Source organism: Hippichthys cyanospilos, chromosome 3, assembly GCF_059441005.1.
Source record: "Hippichthys cyanospilos isolate Australia breed blue-spotted pipefish chromosome 3, RoL_Hcya_1.0, whole genome shotgun sequence".
Lineage (NCBI taxonomy): Eukaryota > Metazoa > Chordata > Actinopteri > Syngnathiformes > Syngnathidae > Hippichthys > Hippichthys cyanospilos.
In genome coordinates this window covers 13,323,896-13,349,966 of record NC_142371.1, presented here as the reverse complement: position 1 = coordinate 13,349,966, position 26,071 = coordinate 13,323,896, and the positions used below count along the sequence as shown (strand labels likewise).

Below are 26,071 nucleotides of genomic sequence, written 5' to 3'. Positions count from 1 at the left end.
TATATTTTAAATTCATTGCACACCAATTGAAATATTTCAGGTCTTTTATTGTTTTTATATGGATGATTTTGGCATACGGCTCATGAAAACGTCTCAAAAAATTAGCATATCATGAAAAGGTACTCTTAATGAGCTATTAACCTAATCATCTGAATGGGCGAATGAATTCTAAACACGCCCAAACGATTCCTGAGGCTTTTAAAAACTCCCAGCCTGGTTCATTACTCAAAACCACAGTCATGGGTAAGACTGCTGACCTAACTGCTGTCAGAAGGCCTCACAGACACCCTCAAGCAAGAGGGTAAGACACAGAAATTTCTGAGCAAATAGGCTGTTCCCAAAGTGCTGTATCAAGTGCTGTACCTCAGTGGGACGTGGGAAGGAAAAGGTGTGGCAGAAAAAAACTCCACAACCAGAAAAGGTGACTGGACCCAGACGAAGATTGTGGAGAAGGGTCGATTACAGACCATGGGGGATCTGCAGAAGTAGTGGACTGAGTCTGGAGTAGAAACATTCAGAGCTACCGTGCACAGGCGTGTGCAGGCAATGGGCTCCAGGTAGCGGCGGATTAATCCACAGGCTTCCCAAGGCTCCAGCCGAGGGGCCCTACGTGTGGAGGGGCCCTCCGATTGGCCATACTATTGGAGGCCAATTTTTAGTGGAAAATTTGATTGACCTCGATTGGCCCGTCACTCTCATTCCCACAGTGGCAAGATGTCAGGCAAAAAACGTAGCGAAGCTCAAAAGAGGAACGCAACAGCGGGATAACTGACAGGACATTTCAAAGTTACTGAATCTTCTCCTGGTTGTCACAGTCATGACCATCAACAGCAGGCATGGGATGTGAGCAACGAGCAAGGTAACGTAGATGTAGCCACAACTAGCTTGAGGCTGATTAAGCCTCACTATGTGTCTCAGAGGTAGAGTTTGGGAGCCTTAACAGCATTGTGAAGACCAGCCACTTCCAGAATTTGGGGGAGCTTCAAAGACAGTTGACTGAAGCTGGAGTCCGGGTATCAAAAGCCACTGTTCACAGACATGTCTGGGAAATGGAGGACGCGCTGACAAGACAACAAAAGAAGCATCTGACTTGGACGATGAAAAAAAACACTGGACAGTTGCAGTGTGGTCCAAAGTCTTCTTATCAGATGAAAGCAAGTTTTGTATTTCATTTGGAAGTCAGGCGCCAGAGTGGAGAAAGGCTGGAGGGGAGCAAAATCCAAGTTGCCTGAAATCAAGTGTGAAGTTCCCACAGTCAGTGATGGCTTAGGGAGCCATTTCAACTGCTGGTGTTGGTCCACTGTGTTTCAAGTCCAGAGTAAAAGCAGCTGCGTACCAAGAGATTTTACAGCACTGCATGCTTCCGTCTGCTGCAAAGCTCTATGGAGATGATGATTTCATTTTCCAGCATGATCTGGCACCTGCCCACGGTGCCAAAACGATCAGTAACTTGTGTACTGACCATGGCATTACTGTCCTCAATTAGCCTGCCAGTTCCCCTGACTTGAACCCTATTGAGAATTTGTGGGGTATTGTGAAGAAGCTGAGACACACCAGACCCAATAATGCAATATATTGAAACATCCTGAGCATCCATAACACCTCAGCAATGCCACAGGCTGATTGCCTCCATGCCATGCTGCATTGATACAGTTCAGTGCAAAAGGATTCCCAACCAAGTACTGAGTGCATTAATGGACATTTTCAAATGAGTGATTTTGTTTTACAGTTATATTTTATTTTTTACTTCATCTGAGGAAATACGCTAATATTTTGTGATAGGATTTTTAAGTTTTCTTAAGATGTAAGCCATAATCAGCAAAATTAAAAAGAGAAAAGGCTTGCAAAATGTCAGTTGATTTGTAATGAATCCAGAATCATACATTTTTTTAAATTGCATTACAGAAAATAAAGAACTTTATCACAAAATTCTAATTTTGTGAGACTGTCCTTACATTTTTTTTTAACTGCATCACTACGGCTTTGGGAAAATTGCGCCACTTCACTTCTGCTTATACCCCTGGCAAAGTAGCTTTACTAGCTCTATAAACAATTTGTTGTTTGTTTAAGGTGTGAAAGCAGGCGAAAAAAAAAACAACAAAAGAATAACGGAGAAATTGAGGTTATGAAAGCAGTGTTTGCAGCAGTAGCGTCACACACTCACACACACACATACACACACACTGTAATTATGAAGCTACAATGATGACATGGCACAATGCCTGTCACCTTCCACCTCCTTATCATGCATATTGTGAAGAAATCCTAAGCATTCACCTAAAACCACCTGAAACCACCTGCAGCACCTACAAAATAAAAGTCTACATACTCCACTTTTCACAATAGCTTCTGTATGTAACTGCATAAATGTTTTTATTCTTTTTTTTGTTCCCAAATGCTGAAAATCTATCATGGTGACATACATCCTGAATTCCTTATTTGAGGGAGGAGTCGCTAGGGTTTAGTAGCAGTAGGCTGCTGCGCATAAATGAATGTAGCGGAAACGCTGTCAAAAGAATTGTGGGCTAGACATCCTAAAAACAATTGTGTGGTGTTATTTTTGTAATTTTTGAAATTTTGTCATTTTTTTTTAGCATATAAATGTAATGTGATGTGACACATGTTCATTCCACTGTCATGTGCTCTGCAGATTTTTGTTGAAGCCAAGAGAACGTCCCCCAGTGTCCTGTACATCCCGCACATTGGACAGTGGTGGGAGACAGTTGGTCCTGCATTAAAAGCCACTTTTCTCAGCCTACTTGGCTCCCTCCCTGCCTTCGCTCCGATACTGCTACTGGCTACGTGCAGTTTAAAGTACTCTGAGCTTAATTTTGAGGTATAAATATAATTGTAGGGTTTTGTCAGGTTACGAATGATTTAAATGAAGAGAAGATACACAGCTTTGGTCTTCCGGAAAGCTGACTTAACACTTGTTTTCCTTGCAGGTTCAGGAGTTATTTAAAATGGCGTATGGGGAGGTTTATCATGTCAAAGCCCCTAGCAGCCGAGAGAGAAGAAATTTCTTTGAGGACCTGTTGCTCAATCAGGCTGCCAAGGCTCCTGCCTCTATAAAGAAATCTAGTTAGACAAACTCAATACATTTTTTGCTGCAAACATTGTCAAATTCAACATTTTTTGAGACCAAATTCTTTACTTTTCTTTCAGTTTCCAATTCCTTGGAGGTGCTTCCTATTGCCCCTCCGCAACCGCCGCGTCAGCTAGCGGAACAGGAGGCACAAAAACTGGTGGAACAAGAGGAAGACACCCTCAGAGAACTCCGCCTTTTTTTGCGGGATGTCACTAACCGCCTGTCTCAAGATAAACGCTTCAAGGCTTTTACAAAGCCTGTGGATTTAGAGGAGGTGGTTATACCTCTGTAGTTTCTTTTGTATATTTTTGCATGGTTGTTTTTCATTTACAGCTACTTGTTGAAAGGTTTGACTTTCAGTACCTACTTTAATTGTCCTACTATCCTACTATCTAGGTTCCTGATTATGCTGATGTGATAAAGAAGCCAATGGACCTGTCAACCCTACTTTCAAAGATTGATCTCCATCAGTATGTAACTGTCAAAGACTTTCTTCAAGATGTAGATCTTATTTGGCAGAATGCACTTGAATACAACCCAGACAGGGACCCCTCAGGTACACACTGGTGATTTCAAATGAAGGGCTGATTAGATGGCATAGCCATTCTGATCCCTTTTGGGTGTTTTTCCAGACCGGCAGATTCGACACAGAGCCTGTACACTCAAAGACACTGTGCATGCCATGATACGACATGAATTGGATGAAAATTTTGAGAAGATTTGTGAGGAAATCAAGGATTCTCGTATCAATAGAGGTGGGTGCGTGTGAGTGTGTGTGTCTGCATGTGTGTGTGTACAGCACTGAAAACGTATATGCCCCCTTCCTCGCATAGGTTTCTGGAGACAACCCCGCATTATATGTAGCAACAATTCAAAAAGATTTTATATATTGGGGTGGATACAGCCTTACTGACTTAATGTGAAAAAGGAAATGACCCCTCAACTTAATATTGCAAATGTTTGTTTTCCGCAATTGCTGGTGCCACATTTCACTATTTCGTGATGAGTCTTTCACAGTCCTGTTGCAGAATCTTGGACCACTCTTCTTTGCAGAATAGTTTCAACTCTGCCATATTGGAGGGTTTTCTAGCTTTACTGGCCCATTTAGGTCACACTACAGTCATGGCCAAAAGTTAAGAATTACACAACTATTAATTTTCATTGTCTGCTGTTTTATTTTTTACAATGGAAATTTGCATATAGGGACCTGAGTTCAAATCCAATTCGCTCGGCTTTCCTGTGTGGAGTTTGCATGTTCTCTCTTATCCCGCGTGGGTTTTCTCCGGGTACTCTGGGTTCCTCCCACACCCCAAAAAAGAAAACATGCATGGCAGGTGTATTGGACATACTAAATTGTCCTTAGGTGCGATTGGGTGCGTGAATGGTGTTTCATCTCTGTGTGAAACACAGAGAATAGAGTTTGCAGGGGAGAAACAGACATCAACAGACATCAGGGGTCCAGTAACCCCCAGCACCTAGGGCTGCTCCCGGGACGGATGTCTTTCCTCTCTGTTATCTGGCTGACTGAAGTTTAAGGAGACTTTAGCAAAATACTAAATTCATTCAAGTAAATGAACGTCCCAAAATAGTGTTCGTATGATTTTGATGAATGAAACCATTTCTAGAGAGGCAACATGAAGAAAGACATGCCCAGTAATGGTAGCTGCGTTATGGCTATGAATGACAATTAGTGAATTAAACCAAATGAGCTTATTCTCTCAACTGGATACAATTCTTCACCGCTTGGTGGCAAAGTAAAGCACCTACATCGACTTTAAAGCCAGTTGGCTTGTATTACTAAACCAAGGCCAGCTAGGCCTTGCAGTTCTTTGGCTGTTTTTCTAGGTTCTTTTGTGACATGGATGAGTCGTCTCATACTCTTGCCCCCTGGGATGGTTTGCCACTGTTCCCAATTTTCTCCCATTTGTGGTTCTCTGAAGCCCCACAGCCTTGGAAACGGAATTGTAACCTTTGCCAGACACATGGAATTTCTTTGGATTGTGGCATGATGCGTTTGGGATTGTGCGGACTAATTTACTTTGTCAAACAAATTCTGTTTTGTGATGATTTTTTTTTTTAATTCAACAAAAGTAGTGTCAATTGAGTTTGGCTCTGACCTGTGAACTTGGAACTCAGCTTTCCTAAAACTTTGGGTAGTAACTGAAAACAGGAAAGAGGCAAATCCTTTTTCACAGCGCTGTGTATATAGTACATCAGTGGCATGCTTTTAGGGTCTTCAAGGTCTTCTATGCATGTCCAAATAGACCTAAATTTACAACTTACATGAAATTATACTTATTTCCAACTGTCTTATGTCTTCATATGTTGGCTGCAAAGCTTCTGATTGTTTGTGTATTGTTTTATATTTTTATCCAGTCTTTTTTTTATCAATGTGTTGCTATGCAAGTATATGATATCCAATGAGTGCAGGTGTTGACCTCACACACTGTTAAAATTGTTGGCGCTTATTTTAACCAATCAGATTGTAGATTAATCTCCTGAGCCCCTTCCCACAATTCTTCTGAGTTTCTCTATCCTCTCATTGGTTCAGCTCTATGTGCACTCAAGCTTGATTTATGGTGGAAGGATGTCATCAGACTATGACTAAAATTCTTTTTCAAGGTGCACTTTAAAAAAAAAAAAAAACTTCAAATGAGGCTGCTGCTGGCTCGTATGTTTCAATCAGAAAATTTAGTTTGGGGAAATAAAAGTATTTTGAGTGGAATGGGTTTTGTGTTTTCTAATTGCAATTTTTTGTTCTACATATCAAATGCCTCTGTCTCATCTTTAATGGCACACGGCCTCTTTCACTTGTGGAGAGAAATCGCATATGAATGTATGTGATGCATCTGCAGTATAACCGCTTATCTGTATGCACTGACTTATCCACCTTATTCCCAAGGGGTCTCATGGGACAATGATATTGTGCTCAACTTATAGTTTTCACTTCTCATAGTCAACCTAGCTTGGTTACAATTGACGATTAATTCAAATCTAATCTGTACATGATCGAACATGATTACAATGTGTTATTCATGAAACGCACACAGAGCAAACACACCCGCATTGTCATTCACCAGACCGTTGGAAATCTCTTACCTAGATTGCTTTTTTAATAAAATGGTATTTCAAGTGTAAACTCTCCATTGTTGTCATGTTTGATCATGTACAGATTTGACTTTCATTCAACGCCTGGGCCGCTGCTAATATGACCGCGGCTGCGCGAGACTTCAAAGGGGGAACTGTTCATCCACTGTACACTGTATAAGGTTTAATCATTTAAGATTTAAGTACATATGTGTACTACAGTAGTTGCACGTCAGGGCAGTGCCCATGGCAAGTACTTTTATAGTTACCTCGTCTGTCTGGCAAGAAACTTTCAGTGTGTTTCTCCGCAATACAGTCCAGTAAGGGAAAAAAAATCTGCAAAATGATGTAGTGAATCCGCGATGGTCGAACCACGAAGTAACGAGGGTTCACAGTACAGTATAGGATGGTCATCAGCGTTTATCGGTGTTTTGTGTTTCACCATTATCTGGTCTTTGTCCACAGGTTTCTCCACTGCACAATACGAGCCCTCCTTTTATCATGTCCTCCCCAAACAGGCCAAACTTCAACCTGAAGCTAATAACATGGCTGAGAAGACTCCACAAAGAGAGCTGACCAAAGCCACAACTCTGTTGACTCCTACTATAACGTCCTCTGCATATATTACACCTAAAAGCACAGGTAGAGATGTGTTATCATGGTAAACAAACTCGCGACAAACACTCCTAACAAATAAATGTCTTGATCCACCAGTGCAAAGAAGGAAACGTCGGAAGAGTCGCTGGTCTTCTGGCTTCTACTCAAAGAAGGCTTCCTCCTCAACATCTGCTCATGTCTTTAAAGCGGAAATGCACTTAGGCACTGATAATGATGATGAAGATGAAGAAACTGAACTAGAGAAAGGAATGATCACGGAGCTTGAAGAAGAGGAGAAGGAGCTTACAGTGGTGGTTAAAGCTACTTTGAAGGAGGGGATTCAGAGTGAAAGTGAAAAAAGGGGTGATGAGGACCAGACACAAATAGTAGACACAAACCAGTCAGATTTAGAAGTTATAGCACAGAACCCTGTTAGTGTTGCACACGAATCAACCAGCTTTGAAGGACATAACCAGGGACAGTCGGACACCGATTGTGGTCAAATATGCAGTCAAAATGTGAGAGCGGAAAGCAACAGCAACATTGAAGCATTGGAACCTGAACCGATGGAAGTGGTTGCCATGGACAATGCCAGCACAGAGCCCTCTGGAGTCCTTGAAGGAGAGAAGGACTCTGGTGCAGGTTTGGATTCACCGCTGAGGAATGGAATACTTGATTAGTTTTAACACCGAAGCCTGTTTGTCTATATTTACTCCAAGATATGTTCATGTTTTTGCATGTGATTCAGTGGTTTATGTCATAGAGAGAAGCATGAGGCACATGACCCGGTCCTCAAAGAACACTGTTCAACAACAGCAGTTTGATTTGGAAAAGGCTCTGCAGAGCCGTGACCAGGAAAAACCTTCACTGGTGGTGGACAGGGATAAATTAAAGGTAGGGGTGCTGATTAATCTTCTTGGCACTTGAGCATACTATATCATGGCTTGAGAGAGATTATTCCCACAATGTGTAAATTTGCCTACATCATTTTTATTTTTATTCTTATTTAGGAGCTACTGGACAAAGTCGTCATTAAGACTGATGGATATGAGGTGCACAAGTTAGAGAAACTGTATGCGCTCCTCTGCCAAAGTGTCTACAGACACAGAAAAGATCATCACAAAGCTGCATTAACTAGGGTTGGTATAGCATTTAATAATGCTTTTATGATTGATAGTCCTGAATAGGAGTAATAACAATACTATGAACACTATTTAGGTTTTTTTGTGTCAAGTAGTTGTAGTCATGACTAATTTTGTCCTCTTTTGACATTTTCCTTCAATAGGAATTGGAGCAAGAGATCAATGATTTCTGTTGACAATTTTAAAGGAACAATGTGATGTTTTAAGTATGCACATATGTTTTAAAGGATCATGATCGGCACCCTCAGCTGCATAAATATACGACCAGTGGTTCTGTTCTAATACCTTTGTGCATAAAGTGAATAGTTGCATCCTGTTCAAATGCTTTTGTGCATAAAATGAATCATTGTATTGCCTCTTGTTTCTATTTAAATAAATTGCTTCCTTTTTACAAATAGTACTGTGTATCTTCTGTCTGTTCCACTTGCAACTCGAGTAAGAGAACAATTGATGGCGCTGTGTAACACATGTAGTCTAGGGCTGAGCCATAAATTGAATGAGATTCTGATTTATTGTCATTTAAAAAAAAATATTTTTGTACAAGTGCCTCATCAGCACAAGTCCATTAAAACATTTTAAATCGTTGTACATTATTTGAAAATATTCTAAATGTACATTTTATTACTCAAACCTTTAAATATTGGTATATTACTTTGATTAAAATCATAATCTACTGTAGTAAAGCTGCATGTGGCTTTTTGGTGCCACCCTAGTGGCTCCTTGGAGGTTTTTTTTGCATCATAGCTTGTAACACATATTGCTTTCAGGTCCAAGAGATACCCAGTAGGTCATCAAACCTGTCAGTTTGAAGTTGGGGCGATGTTTTGCATTGCTTTGTACCTTGTTAAAACTCTTGAAAACATTGCTGAAAAAAAGACCTGAACTATTGACAACTGGCTGAATACAAGTCTCCAGGGGTGGGGAAATACTATTCTGCAAATGCCATTCAAGCACAAAATTACGCCGGAGATGTTTCAGCTCGGCATGCTGATTATTTACAAGGTGCAATTTTTGCAATGCTAACTGCATTTGGGAGAAAATTTTGTGATTTCTATATGGGAACTCAAATGTTTAGCTGTCATGCCCCAAGAGATAAAGGGGAAAAAATGCATTTTATTTCCATGGGGAACTCCAGGGAATGTGGTACAGTTGCTGTATTTAACAGGAAAATGTCAAGCATTTTGATACAACCAGATCTGTAGGCCCAGAAAACTTACCTTTCCAACCTCAAATTTCCAAAATATCCAACGGTATCCAAGATGGTCTGATTAAAGCTCCAGTAGGAACATTTATGTAAAATTGTCAGTTCAAACATTTATTGTCACATGTATAGTACTATACCACACAGTGAAATGCTTATTTTGTTCACTTCCTGAGCAGACTACAAGTTAAATTAAATTTTAAAAAAATTAGGGAAACACTCCTGAGGTCGCAGTAGTTAGGGCTGTGATGAACACAGCGTCCAGCAGCTTGATCTCATGTTTGCTGATGTCTCCTAGGCAAACAGTGTGCTCCTCCAGCTTGATCGCTGAGTCCGGTGCACATCAACCCTTACATCTATAAAGCCATGTTATTTGCTGTCTTCAAAATTGAAAATAAATTCCATCATACTCATATCAATATATTTTCAATAGTAGCATCAGTTAAAATGCACACTAGCCAGGCTTTTATACTAAACAATTGATTGACATCTGTTTATCCGGTTTACCCTGTACTGAGCCAACAATTGGAACTGGAACTTAGAGAGGCATCACACAAATTGTTATACCCAGCTGATATTTAGTCTATCACATACACTGCAGGATTTGTACATTTGTATAACACAGTTATGGTAACAAATTACTTGCTCACCCTGCAAACGCAGCTTTGTGTCATGTGTTTTATAGTGTGCTGGTAGCACAGTTACAGACTTGTTAGAACGTCTGCCTCAATGCAGAAGTGCAGAAGTCCTGGGTTTGCTTCCGGCTCTGGCCTTCTTCTGCAGAGTTTGCGTGTTCTCCCCGTGCCTGCGCGGGCTTTCTCCAGATACGTCGGTTTCCTTCCATATTCCAAACACATGCATTGTGGATACTGTATATTGAACACACTACATTTTCTTTGGCTGAGTTTGTCTGAAGACAGCACACCCGCAACCTTTGTGAGGATAAGTAGTCACAATAATGGATGGTAGATATACAATATTTTGTTTTTGAAAGCAAACCAGGACTCGATTATCCCATTAATCTATATGTTCATTAGCATGCTAGAACCAATGTCCACATTAACCTTTTAGTGGGTTACTCCACCAGTGCCAGGACATAGTATTTGGAATGCATACTTTCCTTCATTAAAAACGGTCTTCCTCAAAGTCCTCAATGTCCCTGACACTAGTCGTGCATCGTCTGTGTGTGAATGACTAAGACTAGGGACTATGAATGAATGGTTAAAAATAGTCCTTTGGATAACTTGTAGAGTTCACAAACGGTAAATCAATTTGATATGATTTGTCTGCAAATAACTGAAAAGGTTTTTTTTTTTTTTTTTTTCCAAGAATCACATTCAAGAATCTGCGGTCCACCTAGCTGGAATGTGGGATGGTTCCTGCCCAATGGCTTTGCCTGCTGTCAAGACATCACTGTACTATATAGCATAATATGTTTTCTGTAATTTATATTGTTTCTGTGTCTGGTACATGCAGCATCCACTTCAACCTGTGGGCCTGGAAGGGGGCTCCTCCCACCTGTGGTCCCTTCTGGAGGTTTCTGATTTTCCCCAAATTGGGGTTTTTGAGTTTTTCCTTCCCCTTCTGGGAGCTTTGACAGGGTATGCTGTTGTGTACCTTATACTGAAAAGATGTCTCTGTACGACCTCTTTTCATCTGTGAAGCCCTTTGAGACTTCGTTGATTTAGGGCTATATAAATAAAATTTGATTGATTGATTGATTGATTGATTGATTGATTGATTGATTGAAGAATCATTAGGAACCAGAAATGAATTGAAAAACCGGACCTCAAGCAATAGGGCCAATTGATAGCAGAGTGTGGCCACTGTGGAGGCACTATTTTTGCGCTGTCTTCAATGTCTGAAAATATCCAGCCAGACTGGTGCTTTTATGCTCTACACATACGGCGCAGGGGCAAGAAGCATTGTGCGAGTCGGTGCCTCATCTCAGACTGAATAAAGCCTGCACAATACACATTTCTACATTTCCTCAATTCTCATAAAACTCGGCGACGGAGAGGCTCATAATTAAGATATTTTAAGAAATGCCCATTATTGGGGACAATAAACGACGCAAGTACAATGATTTCCAGTGGAGAAATTACCAGGTCCCTGCTCTGACGCACATCATAACATGGGGGCGTGGCCATATTGCCCATTTCTCGGAAACAATTTTATCAAATTAAAATGCAAAATAATAGTATCAAAATGCCGATTAAAAAATACACAAACTGAGCTTGTTAGTGAAAACTGACCCTTCATGCTCAAGCCGGCCCTTTATATATTCTGACAGTAGGGAAAAGTGTTCTCTTATTTAAATAAATAAATAAATCCCCAAATTGCTGTTAATTCGAGTCCGAACGGTTCGAAAACGGGTTTAAATTGACATTAGGTACGTACACCGTTGTTAGGCATCTTCGGTCAAAATGACAGTCGCGGCAAAGGGTTAAAAGAAAGCGCAGTGTCAGTTTTGGCCTCAAGCAGATTCCCGTGCTGCCCTGATAGGTCATGTAAGGACATTTTGGCTCGGCAACAGAGACGTACTACCGTTGATAGCCCTTTTACTTTTCACTTGCAATTTTAAAAATAACCAGGTTTCTTAAATGAATTCAAAAAGAACTTTGCCCCAGCAACAATTATCTTAAGAATATCTAGTTTTTGATATTTTCCATTTTAAGAGCACCGAAAGTCGCCGAGGAATGACGTCACGTCGAGTCAGAATAATGACGCTGATCATTGTTAGGAAAAAAAATCCCGCTGTTAAAATTCAGAATTGGGTCAGCGAACTAATGCAGCACCAGTGAACACCCCATGGTTATAATCGCTTTTGTTTGTTTGTTTCTTTTCTTTTTTAATTAATAGAGCCTTACACGATGCTTGTCGAGACAGACGATAACCTGCTCGGAAGATGGTGAGAGATGTCCGGTGTTTTCAGCATCCACAGGCGGGAGTCGTAGCCGCTCTACCGGTTCGTTTGCACGGGTATCTCCCGTCGTCGGCGTTGGGAAACCGACAGACGAGCACCGCCAACGTCCGCGCCACCAGCGCGTCTCGGCCCGGTTTTGGTTAAATGCTTAGCCGCTGGATTGGGCAGACCGCAAGAGACAGAGCCAGACAGACGCTGAAAGCTTCTCAGGGGAGTCCCAGGAAAAGGAAATCTATCAGTCTTCGCCTCACCTCGCCTCGACAGCCTGGCAGCAACACGGCGCTCGCGCACGCTCGTGTAGTTGCAGTAAGTTAGCCGGCAGACATGTACAGTACAGCATTTCGTGGTTGCTAGCAGTGGCTAGTTGGCCGCCCTCGCACACATGCTACTTGTCTTATTGCTAAAATTGACGCCCTTTCCAGAACAATGTGTGAACATCGTTAGCTTGCCGCCGAATCACTCAACTACATATGAAATGCGACTACTGTAGTCTCAACCAGGGTTATCTGCAGACATAACTCAACTTAGTCTGATCACAAGTTAGCACGGACGTGCACACCTGTTTTACACTAAATGGACTGCTGCAGACATCACGATATAAATACAAACACAGCGGCCACATCATCATGGCCACTTGCACAATATGAGATCCAGTACATGAGTCATATCATTTTGCATTGACAAGGAGAGTTCTGTATTATTCCGTTTTTATTCGCTTTGGGAAAGCTAATACTTGTTTGTCCATATATTTTGCGGATCAAACAGAGCTGCCACCAATATTCGAGACTTTGAATTTTGACAGCGTGTACATAACATACATGACTGAGATACCCAAAATATTGAGATACTCAAATTACCAGGCGATTGACATGTGAAGCACAAAACAAAGTGGGCACTACTAACATTGTCTCATTTGGTAATTACCATGATTTCAGATCCGAACATTTCACCGCCATACAGACCAGTTCTCAAATTGTGCGGACGGGGGAACACACTTTGCTTTTGCTGTGTGAAGTGTATGCACATCGAAAGCTCCTGGTGGTACAATGGCACTCTTGTTGTCAAAGTCTATCCTGGAATTTAAAATTTTTAAAATACTGTCGAACATTTTTTTTTTAATCACAAAGATGCATAATGCCATTTAGAAAACAGTCAGTACAATTGTTTATACCTTTTTCTTCAGGTTAAAATTATGAAGATAAATTTACCTGTACCTGTACCTGTACTGTAAATTTACCTGTTGATACCTCCAGATCAATTTACCTGTATTATTTATTGATTTGTTTGTTTTTTTTCACAAGTTTCGTTTGGTCAAAAATGGTTTTCATTTTTCATTTGGCATTTTTTTTACTGCCTTAAACAAAAAAAAGGCCAAATCTTTAATGCATTTTTTCACTTTCAGACTAACCTGTAACCAGTATAAACCCTGTTTTAAGTAAAGTTAACTTTTATTGAAAGTTGAATTATATTGTTTTTTTCTTTTGTTCATGTTGAAAAGCATACAAGTTTAAGCATACTTATAGGATTTTTAAAAATAACGATCTTCCTTTTAGTCACCATGGGAATAGGGTCATGAAATGGTTTGAGTGGCACGGACATTCACTTATAGGTTGTTGCTCTACATCTGCATTCACATTACCACTTTGTTGTGATTGCAATTGTGTAGAATAATTATGCTGAGCTGTTCTGTATAGTCGGGACATTTGTGTAAGTAATTGAGTTGTCCAAATATTCTTTTACCAGCTCATGCATGAGGAGAATGAAGAAGGACTGCACAAGTACAATTCTGCTGCGTTCTGGAGCAGCTTCTTCCAACTGCATATATCTTTTTACTGAATTCAGAGGTCCCTAGTTACATGAAGGTTCCAGCCCTAAAAGGGCAAAAGTGCTGCCGGTGAGAAAAACCATGACCGGAACCCAGTGTACTTGTCCTTCTATGTGTGTGCAAGTGAAGTGACATCTGTCTACGGTTGAGCCTGAGCAGGCCAGTCTCAGCTGGCCTCCCCATGGCGGTTTGAGACAAAATTCCTTCTCACAACAAAAAAAAAATTCATTGCAAAGGAGGGCATTAATTCTCACGACAAAGCATTTCTTCATTGCAAGCACACACACATTTTCTGTTAACATTTAATGATATTTGTGTGAAGGCGAAAGCACATGTTATTCCTCTTTTTTTAATCCGCCCGTTTTCTGACGCGTTTCAACTCATTTCCAGTTCATCCGAGTCACACGTTCCAATTTTCTATTATTCCAATTAATCGTGCGACGACTACTTCCATTTTCTCATTCCAATTATTCATTGTTTTGCCACAATTCCCTGTTTTCCACTCCAAAAAATCCCATTCCTTAACATTGGGTGATTTTATATTTAATATTTACAGCTTTCACATTTCATATTTTCAGTATTTAGCTCATTCATCTCACCTTAGGGATCATTCCCATCATTCCAGTAATTCATCATTTTCAATATTTTCCCATAATTCCATATTTTTCACCCTTTTAATAAATCACAATTCATTTCCAATTGAAGGGGTTCCCATTCATTTCCATGGGAGATTTAACATTTCACCTTTTGAGCTTTCCCATTTCATATTCACAAAGTTGAACTCATTCATATTGCCTAATTCATCATTCCCATCGTTCCAATAATTCATACATATTAATATTTTATCATAATTCTATATTTCCACCTCAATATTCCAATCTTCATATCCAAAGGGTGATTTAACATTTCACAGTTTGAGCTTTCCCATTTCACATTCACTTTATTTTTAAATATTGTTCTTTCCACTGCCATACACTTTCTTTCACTTATTAATTTATGTTTTTGCAATTTGAATACCCACACAATTTCCACTTTTTCTTGTATCTTCTACATTATTTGGCCCATTCAAACCGTTCCAACTTTTTAATGTTCACATTTCTTCACACATTCAACCCATTCAATCATTCAACATCATTCCACCATTCAACGCCTCTCCCTTCAGCGCTTATGCCTCCACACTCAATTTCTTTGCACATTTTCTAGTAACATTTTCTAGTAAATTCTAATTTATTTTGGAATCGTAGCCATCAAAAAAAGGAAGAAATCAACTTTTTTTTCAGTATTTTGGGAACATAACTCCTTCAATTATTTTCTACTGCTTGTCCCCATCAGAGCAATGTGAATTATCCAGGAAATTCAATTTAGATTGCTCAATTAACTCAGTGCTTCTCAAATACTGGGATGACCCAAGAAAAACCCTTTGTTTTTGTCATGTGAAGTGTAATTGCAATAAAATAAGTATTTACTGTATTTATTTATGTTTCAGCCACTTTGATGCACTTGGTTATTTTTTTCTGTTTTAGACCAAGCAGTAACCCGTATAAATGCTGTAAAAACTAATGACAAGTTGTTGAAAGTTGATTTATATGGCTTGTTAGTGTTTAGCTATACTTATGCAATTTTTTATAGATAATAATCTGAAGGTCAGAGCAGAGATTTGAGCCTGAACCTTTGAACTGTGAGACAGATGTGCCATCCACTAGGTAGCTCTGCTCGTTTTTGGAAATATATGAAAGAGAAATGTATGAGCTATTTGACCAATAATTTGGATGTGGATGTCACCTTCTAAAATTTCACACATGTAAAATCAATGTCAAACTGCATTAATAGAAAAATAAATCATGTAAGTTGTACGAATAAAACCTTTTGTGACGTGTTGTTTTTCCACCAGAAATCCAAGGTGAGCATGGCTACTTGAGACATGTGAGGCTCAACTCTTCTCTCAGACTGTCCTAACCTTGAGAAGAAGACATTTTCACAATGTCGAGCCGCCGAAAGTCGACCACGCCTTGCATGGTGCTGCCCTCTGACGAGTTGGAAGCGACAACTGAAAGGAAGATGGAAGTAGAAGCTGAGGAAGTCAAGGGGCCAGTAGAGGAGGTTCCAACCGCAGGGGAGCTGGATCAAACATTAGTGGTTGTCCCCACACCACCAAATACAGGTAAATATGTTTTGGCTCACTCTCCGCTTTTTATCACCCCAAACACTTTCCTTAAACCTAATTTATTTGTTTGAATTTATGTTTTGCTGCTTTTGTAGCTGAGTCCAACAGCCTGGAGGACAAAGACGTCCTTAGTCTATCAGTAAAATGCTGCGCTACAAACCCTATTGAGAGTCAGGTCGGTGACCATCTGAGTAAGGATCAGCAGTGTGACACACCTGAGGATTTAGGAGCAGATGCTACAAATGTTGGTGCCATCTCACTAAGCAAGACCCCGATTATGAGGATGAAGGCCAAATCTGAACCCAAACGGATTGCAGTGTCCCTTAAGGCTTCAGATGAAGCTGTGGAGTATTTTGAAGGAGGCGACGATGGCGAGGTGCAATCAGAGCAGCAGCCAATCGAAGCGCCCTTGGGTCCAATGGCATCTGTAGAGATGCTGCTGCATGACTCCATAAAGCTTGGAGCAGGAAACTTACTGGTCAGCCAAGCGTTAGAGCAGCCTCGGAAGTCATCCATTTTAAATACCACCGTTATTCCTCCTGGCCTGGCACAGGTAGAGTGTAAGAATGTTTTATTACAAGTCTAGCATGAATATACGTACTGTGTGATACATGCATGTTTTAGACTGCGGTAACAATAGTGCCCAAATATAGATTTTTTTCCCCCCAATTTATATTGATTTAGACATTTTCAGCTGTAAAATTAGGTTTTGTCTATACTGTAATTGAAAACAAAATTGTTCTTCCTGTACATGTAATACTTTGCTGTCGACAGAAAATAACATCACTTGTACTCTAGTCTCAGGTAATGACCAATCACGCAGCCCCTGTTTTCTGGATTTGGTAATTTGACATTCACAAACTGAGCTGTAATTGGCTGCTATCTGAGCCATGTGTTGTCATTTTCAGTCGAGTTCTTGATTGTTTCTTACCTAAGCCCTGAACACATACAATGCCATTTTCAGACAGCAAGTGGCAAAATGTGTTTCAAGGGTATTCATTGTATATAAAAAATAATTTAGTTATCAAAATAATTATAGGCAAAATCTTGAATTTTTACTATGGCCAAATAAGTTAAGTATCTCTTTATTTTCATATGGTTGTCACTTTTACATTTTCTTCTTTATCTTAAATATATATTGCTCTTTCCCCCTCTATTGTTCAGGTACTTTCTGCTTTCCAGGCCCAGCAAAATACATCCGCACAACCGCAACTGCTGATTCCTCTGAGCAGCATTCCTGCTTATAGTGCAGCCATGGACATCAACCCTCTGCTGGGTAGCACTTACAAGAAATTTCCCTATCCCTCCATGGCTGAGATCAGCAATCTAGCAGGGCAGACACAGTTCACAGAAGAGCAAATTAAGGTAGCAAACAGGGAAATATGAACCTTTAAAAAATCTAGGACTTAGTCCATAAAATGACTGGATAACCATTTATATCCAGGTGTGGTTTTCAGCCCAGCGACTGAAGCATGGCGTCAGCTGGACCCCAGAGGAAGTAGAGGAGGCCAGGAGGAAACAGTTCAATGGCACTGTGCACACTGTGCCTCAAACCATCACTGTCATACCTGCTCACCAGCTTTCGGCTGCCAATGGCCTGCAGTCCATTCTGCAGACCTGCCAGATCGTGGGCCAGCCTGGCTTGGTCTTCACGCAGGTAGTTGGGGAAAGAGTACAGTCTGTGCGGTCAGCACTGGGTGGGCAAAATGGGAATGAGCATTCTTGATATTGGTGTTACCCAAGGTAATGAATGTGGTCGACAGTGAGCATAAAGACACACTTTTCTTTGACTCTACTCTCAACGTTATGCAATTAGTGGCTGTGTTGTAATAATATGTTTGTTCTTGTTAAATGCAGTCAGACAGAGGAGTACATTGAATTTGAAGGTTTGGTGCTTAAATTTCATGTTTTGCTTTTCTGGTCACACTGTGCTTCCTTTCACGTTTTTAAATATTTTTTCTTAGGTTAATTGAAGACTTGAAAATTTCCATAGCTTTGAATGGTATTTGTTTTTTTATGTACCAGTATCTATCTATGAATTGTTCGTTCTGATCCAGTTTTTTTTTTTCGCACAAATACCGCTGAGATTTTAACCCTGAGAAATTCCAGCTGAGCTCACCACGATTCTAATGAGTACAAGTCGTATCGAAAATGGATAGATGGATGGTTTCAGACATTATCAGGTCAACGAAAATCTCTTCGATTAAGGCTGCTCATTTTGTAGCTCTTTTTCACTTAGTTTGTTTTTCGCACAATGCGCATGGAAGTTTAAATATACGAATGAATGCAATAGAGTAACCACATTCCGTATTCTTTTCATACTATGCCATATTATTGCCTGTACGCTTCCTAACTTGTACAATTTCTCCCTGCCATTTTTTCCAAAATGTTAACAATATCTGTTCACATTTTTCAGCTTTTGTGTGTGGTTAAGCCACTCTTTGGTTCTCTCGCTGCCTCTGCTATTCAATTACAGAGTTAATGTTCCTTAGGCTATTATGCGGACAAATATGGATTGGTATGTGTTGGTTCATGGGGATATGTAAGCTTGTTCTGATTTGAAGTAGCTGTTGAAGTAATCAACAGGGCAACAAGTAAAGTGCAATATTGGTAAAGGAATTTTTAGCAGTTCATCATGGGTAAACGTTCAACCCCCCCCCCCCCCCCCCTCCACACACACACACACACACACACACACAAATCGCCTTTCAATTTCCATTATGGATTGCCATGGCATGGGTTTTTACCCTGAAAACACAGCATCAACAGCAATTTAATCCTTACAGATCATAAAGTAGCCATCTTAGTCAGATTCAATAGAATTTGGGAAAAGTCCAAATTTTTGACTGGTGCAGTATTCCTCTGACAATTTTCATTAAAACTGAGCAGAATTACAAAAGGGAAAGAAAAAAACTGGCTAGTTTTTTCAATAATTGATTGCAAGTAAAAGCAGTAGAGACGAATATATTCTTTGTCTCCAATTCTGCTTTTCCAGGTTGCTCCAGGAGGGAATCTTCCGGTGACCAATCCTATCACCCTGACTGTGGCAGGATTGCCAAGCCAGTCCCAGAGTTCCAACAAGGTTTCCTGCCAGTCAACCCCAACAAACAGTGAGCTTAAAAGGGCTACCACCGTACAGCCTCCTTCGCTTTCCCCACAGGTATAGCTGTCTTTGTGTCTCTTGCTTTCAGCGCAGTTGTTAATACATTATAGCATTTGGTAATCTCAGACTATGACATTGTTTAACATGTAACTGTACTTTTTTCTTTGGAAGGAGAACTCTGCCCTGAATGCTGACACATTCAGTATGCGGCCCAAAAAGTCCAAAGAGCAGCTGGCAGAATTGAAAGCTAGCTACCTTAAAAACCACTTTGTAAGTGATGTAGAAATTGCCCGCTTGATGAAAATCACCAATCTAACGAAGGGAGAAATTAAAAAATGGTTCAGTGACACCAGGTATAACCAGCGCAACTCCAAGAACAGCAATGTCATTGTTTTTCACGACGGAGGCGGCAGAGGAGGCGGCGGCTGTAGCAGTGGCACGAACACCACAATTGTCATCGACTCGAGCGACGAAACCCCAGCATCTCCTCATCCTCCATGCACACCTTCTACGAAAGACAAGGAAACAAGGCCCAAGACGTGGAATCCTTTCCCAGATTTTACTCTGCAGAAGTTTAAGGAGAAGACACCAGAGCAGTTGGTGGTGTTAGAGGAGAGCTTCGAGAAGAGCGGCACACCATCTGATGAAGAGCTGAGCCGCCTGAGGACAGAAACTAAACTGACACGGAGGGAGATTGATGCCTGGTTCACGGAAAGACGGAAAATGACAACAAGCAGCACTCACTCCCCAGAATTCTCTGAGGCAGGACAGGTCGATGCGGGCGGTGGAAAAGTTGGAGAGGTCGCTGCTGCTTCTCGCACTGCTTCCTCCTCTCGTAAAGGTAGTCAAACTCCACCTGGAGGCCGCAGTAAGCAGGCGCCAACCAGTAGCAGCAGCAGAGATATCAAAGATAAGACGAAAAAGACTCCAGAGCAGCTCCACATTTTGAAAAGTGCCTTTGTGCGGACTCAGTGGCCCTCAACAGAAGAGTACGACCAGCTAGTTGAAGAGAGCGGCCTCCCGCGACCCTACATTGTCAGCTGGTTCGGGGATTCTCGGTACTCCTGGAAGAACGGCAACCTTAAATGGTTTTTCCAGTATCAAAGTGGCAACATCGATGGCCCGACTGACGGTGGAAGTCACAAAATGGGAGGTGGCGGCAGTCGAAAAAGACGGATCCGAAATCGTGGTTGGGGGAGATCGCGAACTCGAAAGCAGCCAAGGCGGTCAGCCTCCTTTGGTTCAGACTCGGACAGATGCCCCCCACCGAAGAAATTCAAGAGTGGAAGGGACATCTTGAAGGAGTATTATTTGAAACACCGCTTCCTTAATGAGCAGGACCTGGATGAGCTTGTCACAAAGACCAACATGAGCTATGAACGGGTAACAAATGCTTTTTACTTGCATGTTATTGCACAAACTGCATGACTTGACCCATTACAGCACAGATCATTTCAATTTTGGACTCCACAACGCCAAATTATTTCCTGGAATCAATGCATTAAATATTGCCCCTACAGTCCCCCATGTTTACCATTCTATAATGCTACACTACTTGTGTTATAAAGAGTGTAGTTTGTCAGATATTCCTAGCTCCTAGCTAAAATCCCATACCATGTCATTATAGGTATAGGTATAGATAGCTAACACACAAAACATAATAAATTGCATATGGCTGGTGTTGCATCAACACCTAACAAATCACATTTTGGTGAATTTCATAGTTAAAAAAATAATCCCATATACAGTATATTGGTCTATCACCACGTCTGGTTGTGATTTTCACTAATTAATTGACCAATCTAAAGGTGTTAAAACGTGGCATGCTCTTTTTCACTCCATGGTTGAACAAACTTGCTATTTTGGGGGTCTCTCAAAGTGATAGTTTTGGAGATATCAGGATTATGCCCTTTGCTAGCTATAAACTGTAACAATAAGAATATAGCAAAATCTCCTGAACACATTTAGAAAAAGTGTTATTATTGTTCATTGAACAAACACGAATAATTTTGGCCATAGTTATTATTAAAGGTGTGTTTGGCTGCTCTTTCACCAAAAAGCAAACGCTATACCCATAGTGAAGCATGTTGCTGACAGCATTGTTCTTTACGGGTGTTTTTGTTCTCAGCTGGAACCGAGGGCCTGAGTCTAGGCAAACGAAGATTTTGAACAGTTTGAAATAGACGTCTGTGTTGCCACAAAACCGTCAGGCTTCTGATAGGATGCAAAATGAACCCAAGCAATGACCTGCTTGACCAGTTGAAATCATTCACCCATCCATGCATCCATCCATGCATCCATTCATCCACCCACCCAACCACCCTGACCATTTGTCTTGACAAGGAGGCGGGGCACACCGTGAAGTGATAGCAAGCCAATCGCAAATAAAGATGAACAACCCTTAACACCCACAAACACTCCTAAGGACAAATTAGAATGTCGAGTACACCTACCGTGTATGTTTTTGGAAATGTGGGTGACGACTCAAGCAAACCAATATAAGCAAGGGTAAATGCACACAGTAAACTCCGCACGGTAAAGACCGGAAAAGGAAGCAAACCCGTGACCGCCACACTGTGAGGCCGTGTGCTCTGCACCAGCTGAAATTTATTTGGGTAAATGAGAAGTTGGTGGCAGCCATGTTGACTTATATTTTACTTAAGTTTTAATGTTATTAGTTAATTCTGAACACAGCCAAATCCCAGTTGAGGGTGTGCACATTTATGCAACCACCTTATCGCTGTTCATTTGTTTCTCCACTCCTCTTGAAAAGATTACCTTTTTTTTTTTAACTTTGTACAGAACATAATTTCCATTCAAAGATGGAAAATGTTCGGAATCTCTCTTATGAACTTTCACAATGCTCCCAGTGGGAAGAAAAAATATTCCCCAGAAACATTCACAACGTGTTTCCTTTAGCTTTGCTAGCTTTGTGAGCTGGCTCACAAAAAAAATGCTAAATTAGCTATTGGTGCCGAAAAAAAACATAATACTGTAATAAAAAAATAAAAAAATAACCCTAGCTATTTTTAAATGAAGAAACTTGAGCTTTCTAAGCCCATGTTTGTTTTTTTGTTTTGTTTTTTTTAATGGCTGGCAAATGAAAAAATGACCTCGCCACAAAGATGATCTTGGCGCCAATAACATCAAACAGTTCTTAGAAATATGGTGATGAATGGTGATGAATCAAGATTCATTAAAGGACTCATTCAACAGTCCTTTAATGAATCTTGATCAACATTCCTCTCATGTTCCTCTTTCTTTTGCTTTACAAATCTCCAAGATTTCTTTCAATCGCTCTCTCATCTGCCGTTGAATTTACCTCTTGCCTATGCAGTGTCAAAACAAGTAAGGAACTTCTTTGATATAGCAAGAAGTAAGTACATATATCTCTTTTCAAATGTTGGGAGTAAAAGTTCAAAAGTCCTCAGAAAAATAGACACCTGAAATATCTAGTCGATTACACATTTATATCACATTACTTTCCATGGCTGATTTCTGATTTCTCCTGAAATTTCACCCCAGATCTGGGATTTTACAAAGTTTTGTCAACAATCTATCTCAGTACTAAAAACACGACCATAGATAGATGTATTTACCTAAATGGCGGTCTTGACTCTTGAAATTTACGTATGCAACTCCTCTTCCACCATCGGTGTGGAGTGGATTGTTACTATTTAGATACCTTTTGGGACGAGATGTGACTTTTAGGTGAATACATACCACATAACTATCATTGCAACTACAATCTAAGTCAGGGGTGTCCAAACTTTTATTTGTTTGAGGGCGACATGGGGAAAAATGCAAAGGTCTATTTAACATTGTTTGACTAGTTTCTTAATTGTAAAAATCAATCAAGCAAGGACTTATATATTACTCATATTTTCTTCTGTTGATGACTACATAACATCTTTCTTTGAAAAATGATGGAGCAAATCGGTTGGCCATTTTCAAGGTTTTGTGGTGGCCTAGGGGCCTGTATTCCTCTTCACTGAATAGCATTCAAATCCCATTTCTACATTCAGAACCAAACCAATGGCAAATTGACATAGGCTGACAAACTTTCAAACTACTTAAGCGTCATTAATGTGTTTTTTTTTCTGCACATTAGACTGACAGACATAACAGTCAACATGACAGACATAAAATGAGAGAAGTGAGCATTTAAGACATGTAAATATAGCCCAAGTGATGTATGAGATTTTTTTTTTTTTTTTATGAGATGGCTAAAATGACAACATCCAGTTATGTATTCTTATCTTGGCTCTTGTTCCATGAAGGTCCGAGAGTGGTTTGCTGAGGTGCAGAGATGCCTGGACATGGGCGCGGACCCCTTCCAGGAGCCAGCTCTGGGAATGGCGGATGAAGGAGAAGCGACTGATGAGATAAGGGGGGATTCATCACACGTCACCAAGGCACTAAGGGGTGACGGCATGGGAGATGAAGAGCAAGATGAGGATGATGAAGAGCATGACGAAGAGGATACAGATGACAGTGAGGTTTGGGAGCCATCACGCAGTGTGAAGAAATCTTTGTCTGTATCTGAAGACTAAATCTGTGCACACGGTGCTCAATTGAGGCATCCTACAAGTATTTGCAATTGGTGTCATCATGATGAGACTAGCGCATTATTATTAGCTGTATCTCCCAGTCCCAGCCCTCACCTACTGACATTATTGAAATGATTTTAACAGCATTTTTTTGCATACAAAAAAGAAAAATCTCAAACTAAACACTTAAAAAACAAGCATCGAATGGAATACGACCGACTGATAAAGACCAAGACCTGCGTACTCCGTACATGATAAAATAAGTGGCACCTTGATTCATATTTCATATTTTACATTTCGACTGTATCGTACCCTTTTAAAACCATTGCACAAGCCCAAATTTGAACTTCAATTGCCAGCAAATTTTCACTCCTCTTCCCTTTGAAGTAAATGTGATATCCTTAATGTGTTTACAGGGTAGTCCCAAATCTTAAAAGCTTGTACACACGCGGTGGAACTATTCTATAGTGTTGTACGTAGGACATATTTTTTAAAGCTATTGTCACCGAAATGAGAATGAATGAGTTTACAACTGGTTGATTATGACAGTCCATGATAGATAGACCTAAAGCAACATGAGCCAAAGTACATGAACAGTAAGTGAATGCCAGCGTATTTCTAGAAGGATGTCTATTCATGTCTTCCCTTAATTGTGATTGGTCGACATTTTAACAAGAAAAAGGACTAATGGGATGTTGGGGGATTGTAATTTTTATATGCACTGCAATTTACTTTTGTTTTTTTGTTTGCACCTTTTAACACAACGAGCATTGTGCTGTTGTTAGATTTCATACGTTGGTTCCGAAACTTTGCCAAATTGGGATGTGTTGCTCCTCAACCTCCATAACAACCAAACAAACAGTGTTTCCAGTTAGCGATGTCAATGAAAGGCACCCCGTGCTCCTCAATCATCAGTTAAAAGAAATCCACAAAAACAACAATCACAACTTAATCATAACTACTGTCTTGGCGTATTGTTCTCGAAACAGTATTTCAGATGTTAAAAATCATGAAGCACCTGAACTAAACTTGTTTTAAATGCACTTTTTCTTCCACGCGGTGGATGAAAGTTCAAATTTGGCACCTTAATGTATCATGCAAAGGCTCTGAGAGCCCATATTTGTTTTATATCTAATCCAGTATTTTGCCTTGCCTTGTTTTTAAACAATCATGTTTGTTTTGCCAGAGGAGCAATCTGACCAGTTTTTCCACTTTTCTAATAATATGTAGATGGTTTTGGATGTTTATGGCTCCTTAGAATCAGCCGCATCTTTGTTTTTTGCTTTATTGCACACTTTGAGCCGCATTTTGGATACTTTTTTTTTTTTTTTGGGGGGGGGGGGGGGGGGGGGTCACAAATGGCTTGTATGTTTTGTATTGTTTCAAACCATGTGTTACTTGACTTTTTGATGGACATGGCTGGACACATTAGCATTTTTCTTCCGGTTATCTTCTCACAGCAGACTAACCGATGATACTATAAGGACATGTTCAATAGCGATAATGTATTCACACAGCCCCTTACTTCACATAAAAGAAAAAAAAAAAAAACTGTTGTAAGGAAAGACTCCCAGCTGCCCTTTCCACAGCCACGGCAAGGGCAATTGTCCCTGAAAGCACCATTTTGACTGTTGCTAACTACTACAGACATACTGTACCTACATGTGCCTACTGGGCTTGTGAACATGTTGCAAGAGGATCTCCCCATGTCGCCACAAAGCACTTACGGTAGCCTTTCTCAAAGCAAATGGATGCATGAGCAAGATGGGCATTTTGCCGCCTACCAATGCCTGTTTGAAGTTAAACATTGTAAACTTCTGTCCACGACCTTGGTTAAACCTCGGGCTTCTGACTCTCTTTTATGTTTTTTTCCCCATCTCGTACTTGTCATTCATGCTACATGCTTGCACTTTCTAACTTGACGGAAAGCATTTTCAGCTTGCCTGGTATAAGCTCACTAAGATAGCTTGCTAATTGCAACCGAATGAGCAGAAATCTTGACACATTATTTGTCGTAATGTGAATAGTAAGTGCCTGGGCATGAAACAGAACAAGATGTACCTTATATACATGTGTACCCAGCGTTTAAACCTTCACGTCAGTTACTGCATGCAATAAGTACATCGAACAACTGCTCATTTTGTACATACAGTAAGTGTGTGTGTGTGTGTGTGTGTGTGTGTGTGTGTGTGTGTGTGTGTGTGTGTGTGTTTGTTTGGGTTGGCTGTTGGTATTGTTGGCGCAACGGTTTGCTAATCTAAAGCTCATCATGTGGTGTGATTTAAAAGTGTAATTTGTCTTTCCCAAATCATTAACAGAGTGAAAAACAGTCCTGTCAGTTAGCTAAGAACACTTTCTTTAGTCGGCTTGAGTCCTTTTCTTATTACT

General features: G+C 40.4%; 2 protein-coding genes across 7 annotated transcripts in view; both read left to right on the top strand.

Moving 5' to 3' along the window:
- atad2 (ATPase family AAA domain containing 2) overlaps positions 1-8,311 on the top strand; it is a 29,091-nt gene extending 20,780 nt beyond the window's left edge. For 2 of the 4 annotated variants that reach the window (XM_088409980.1, XM_088409982.1), the window contains 10 exons: positions 2,651-2,836; positions 2,946-3,081; positions 3,166-3,362; positions 3,485-3,644; positions 3,721-3,843; positions 6,641-6,817; positions 6,890-7,414; positions 7,521-7,666; positions 7,783-7,911; positions 8,058-8,311. In XM_088409980.1, the coding sequence (XP_088266106.1) occupies positions 2,651-2,836; positions 2,946-3,081; positions 3,166-3,362; positions 3,485-3,644; positions 3,721-3,843; positions 6,641-6,817; positions 6,890-7,414; positions 7,521-7,666; positions 7,783-7,911; positions 8,058-8,090 (1,812 nt within the window). In that variant the 3' untranslated portion in view covers positions 8,091-8,311. The remainder of the gene's footprint in view (positions 1-2,650; positions 2,837-2,945; positions 3,082-3,165; positions 3,363-3,484; positions 3,645-3,720; positions 3,844-6,640; positions 6,818-6,889; positions 7,415-7,520; positions 7,667-7,782; positions 7,912-8,057) is intronic. The other 2 variants (XM_088409981.1, XM_088409983.1) reach the window with 1 other exon arrangement.
- A 3,489-nt stretch (positions 8,312-11,800) lies between these two features.
- Positions 11,801-25,000, top strand: zhx1 (zinc fingers and homeoboxes 1). Of its 3 annotated transcripts, XM_088410076.1 has the most exons (9): positions 11,802-12,347; positions 13,785-13,935; positions 15,758-16,027; positions 16,126-16,583; positions 17,195-17,395; positions 17,475-17,687; positions 19,026-19,190; positions 19,305-20,516; positions 23,414-25,000. In XM_088410076.1, exons 3-9 carry the CDS (start codon positions 15,847-15,849, stop codon positions 23,684-23,686), a joined length of 2,703 nt encoding a protein of 900 aa, XP_088266202.1. In that variant the 5' UTR covers positions 11,802-12,347; positions 13,785-13,935; positions 15,758-15,846; the 3' UTR covers positions 23,687-25,000. The 3 variants fall into 3 exon arrangements, with proteins under 3 accessions (XP_088266203.1, XP_088266202.1, XP_088266201.1); XM_088410077.1 differs by lacking the exon at positions 13,785-13,935 and having other exon boundaries at positions 11,801-12,347; positions 19,308-20,516; XM_088410075.1 differs by lacking the exon at positions 13,785-13,935.
- Positions 25,001-26,071: the final 1,071 nt, after the last annotated feature.

Excerpts from the sequence above, each read along its gene's own strand:
- zhx1 (XM_088410075.1), top strand. The coding sequence starts at position 15,847 with ATGTCGAGCCGCCGAAAGTCGACCACGCCTTGCATGGTGCTGCCCTCT. Across the intron at positions 16,028-16,125 it reads CCCCACACCACCAAATACAG|CTGAGTCCAACAGCCTGGAG; the intron begins GTAAATATGTTT and ends CTGCTTTTGTAG. Across the intron at positions 17,688-19,025 it reads CTGGCTTGGTCTTCACGCAG|GTTGCTCCAGGAGGGAATCT; the intron begins GTAGTTGGGGAA and ends CTGCTTTTCCAG.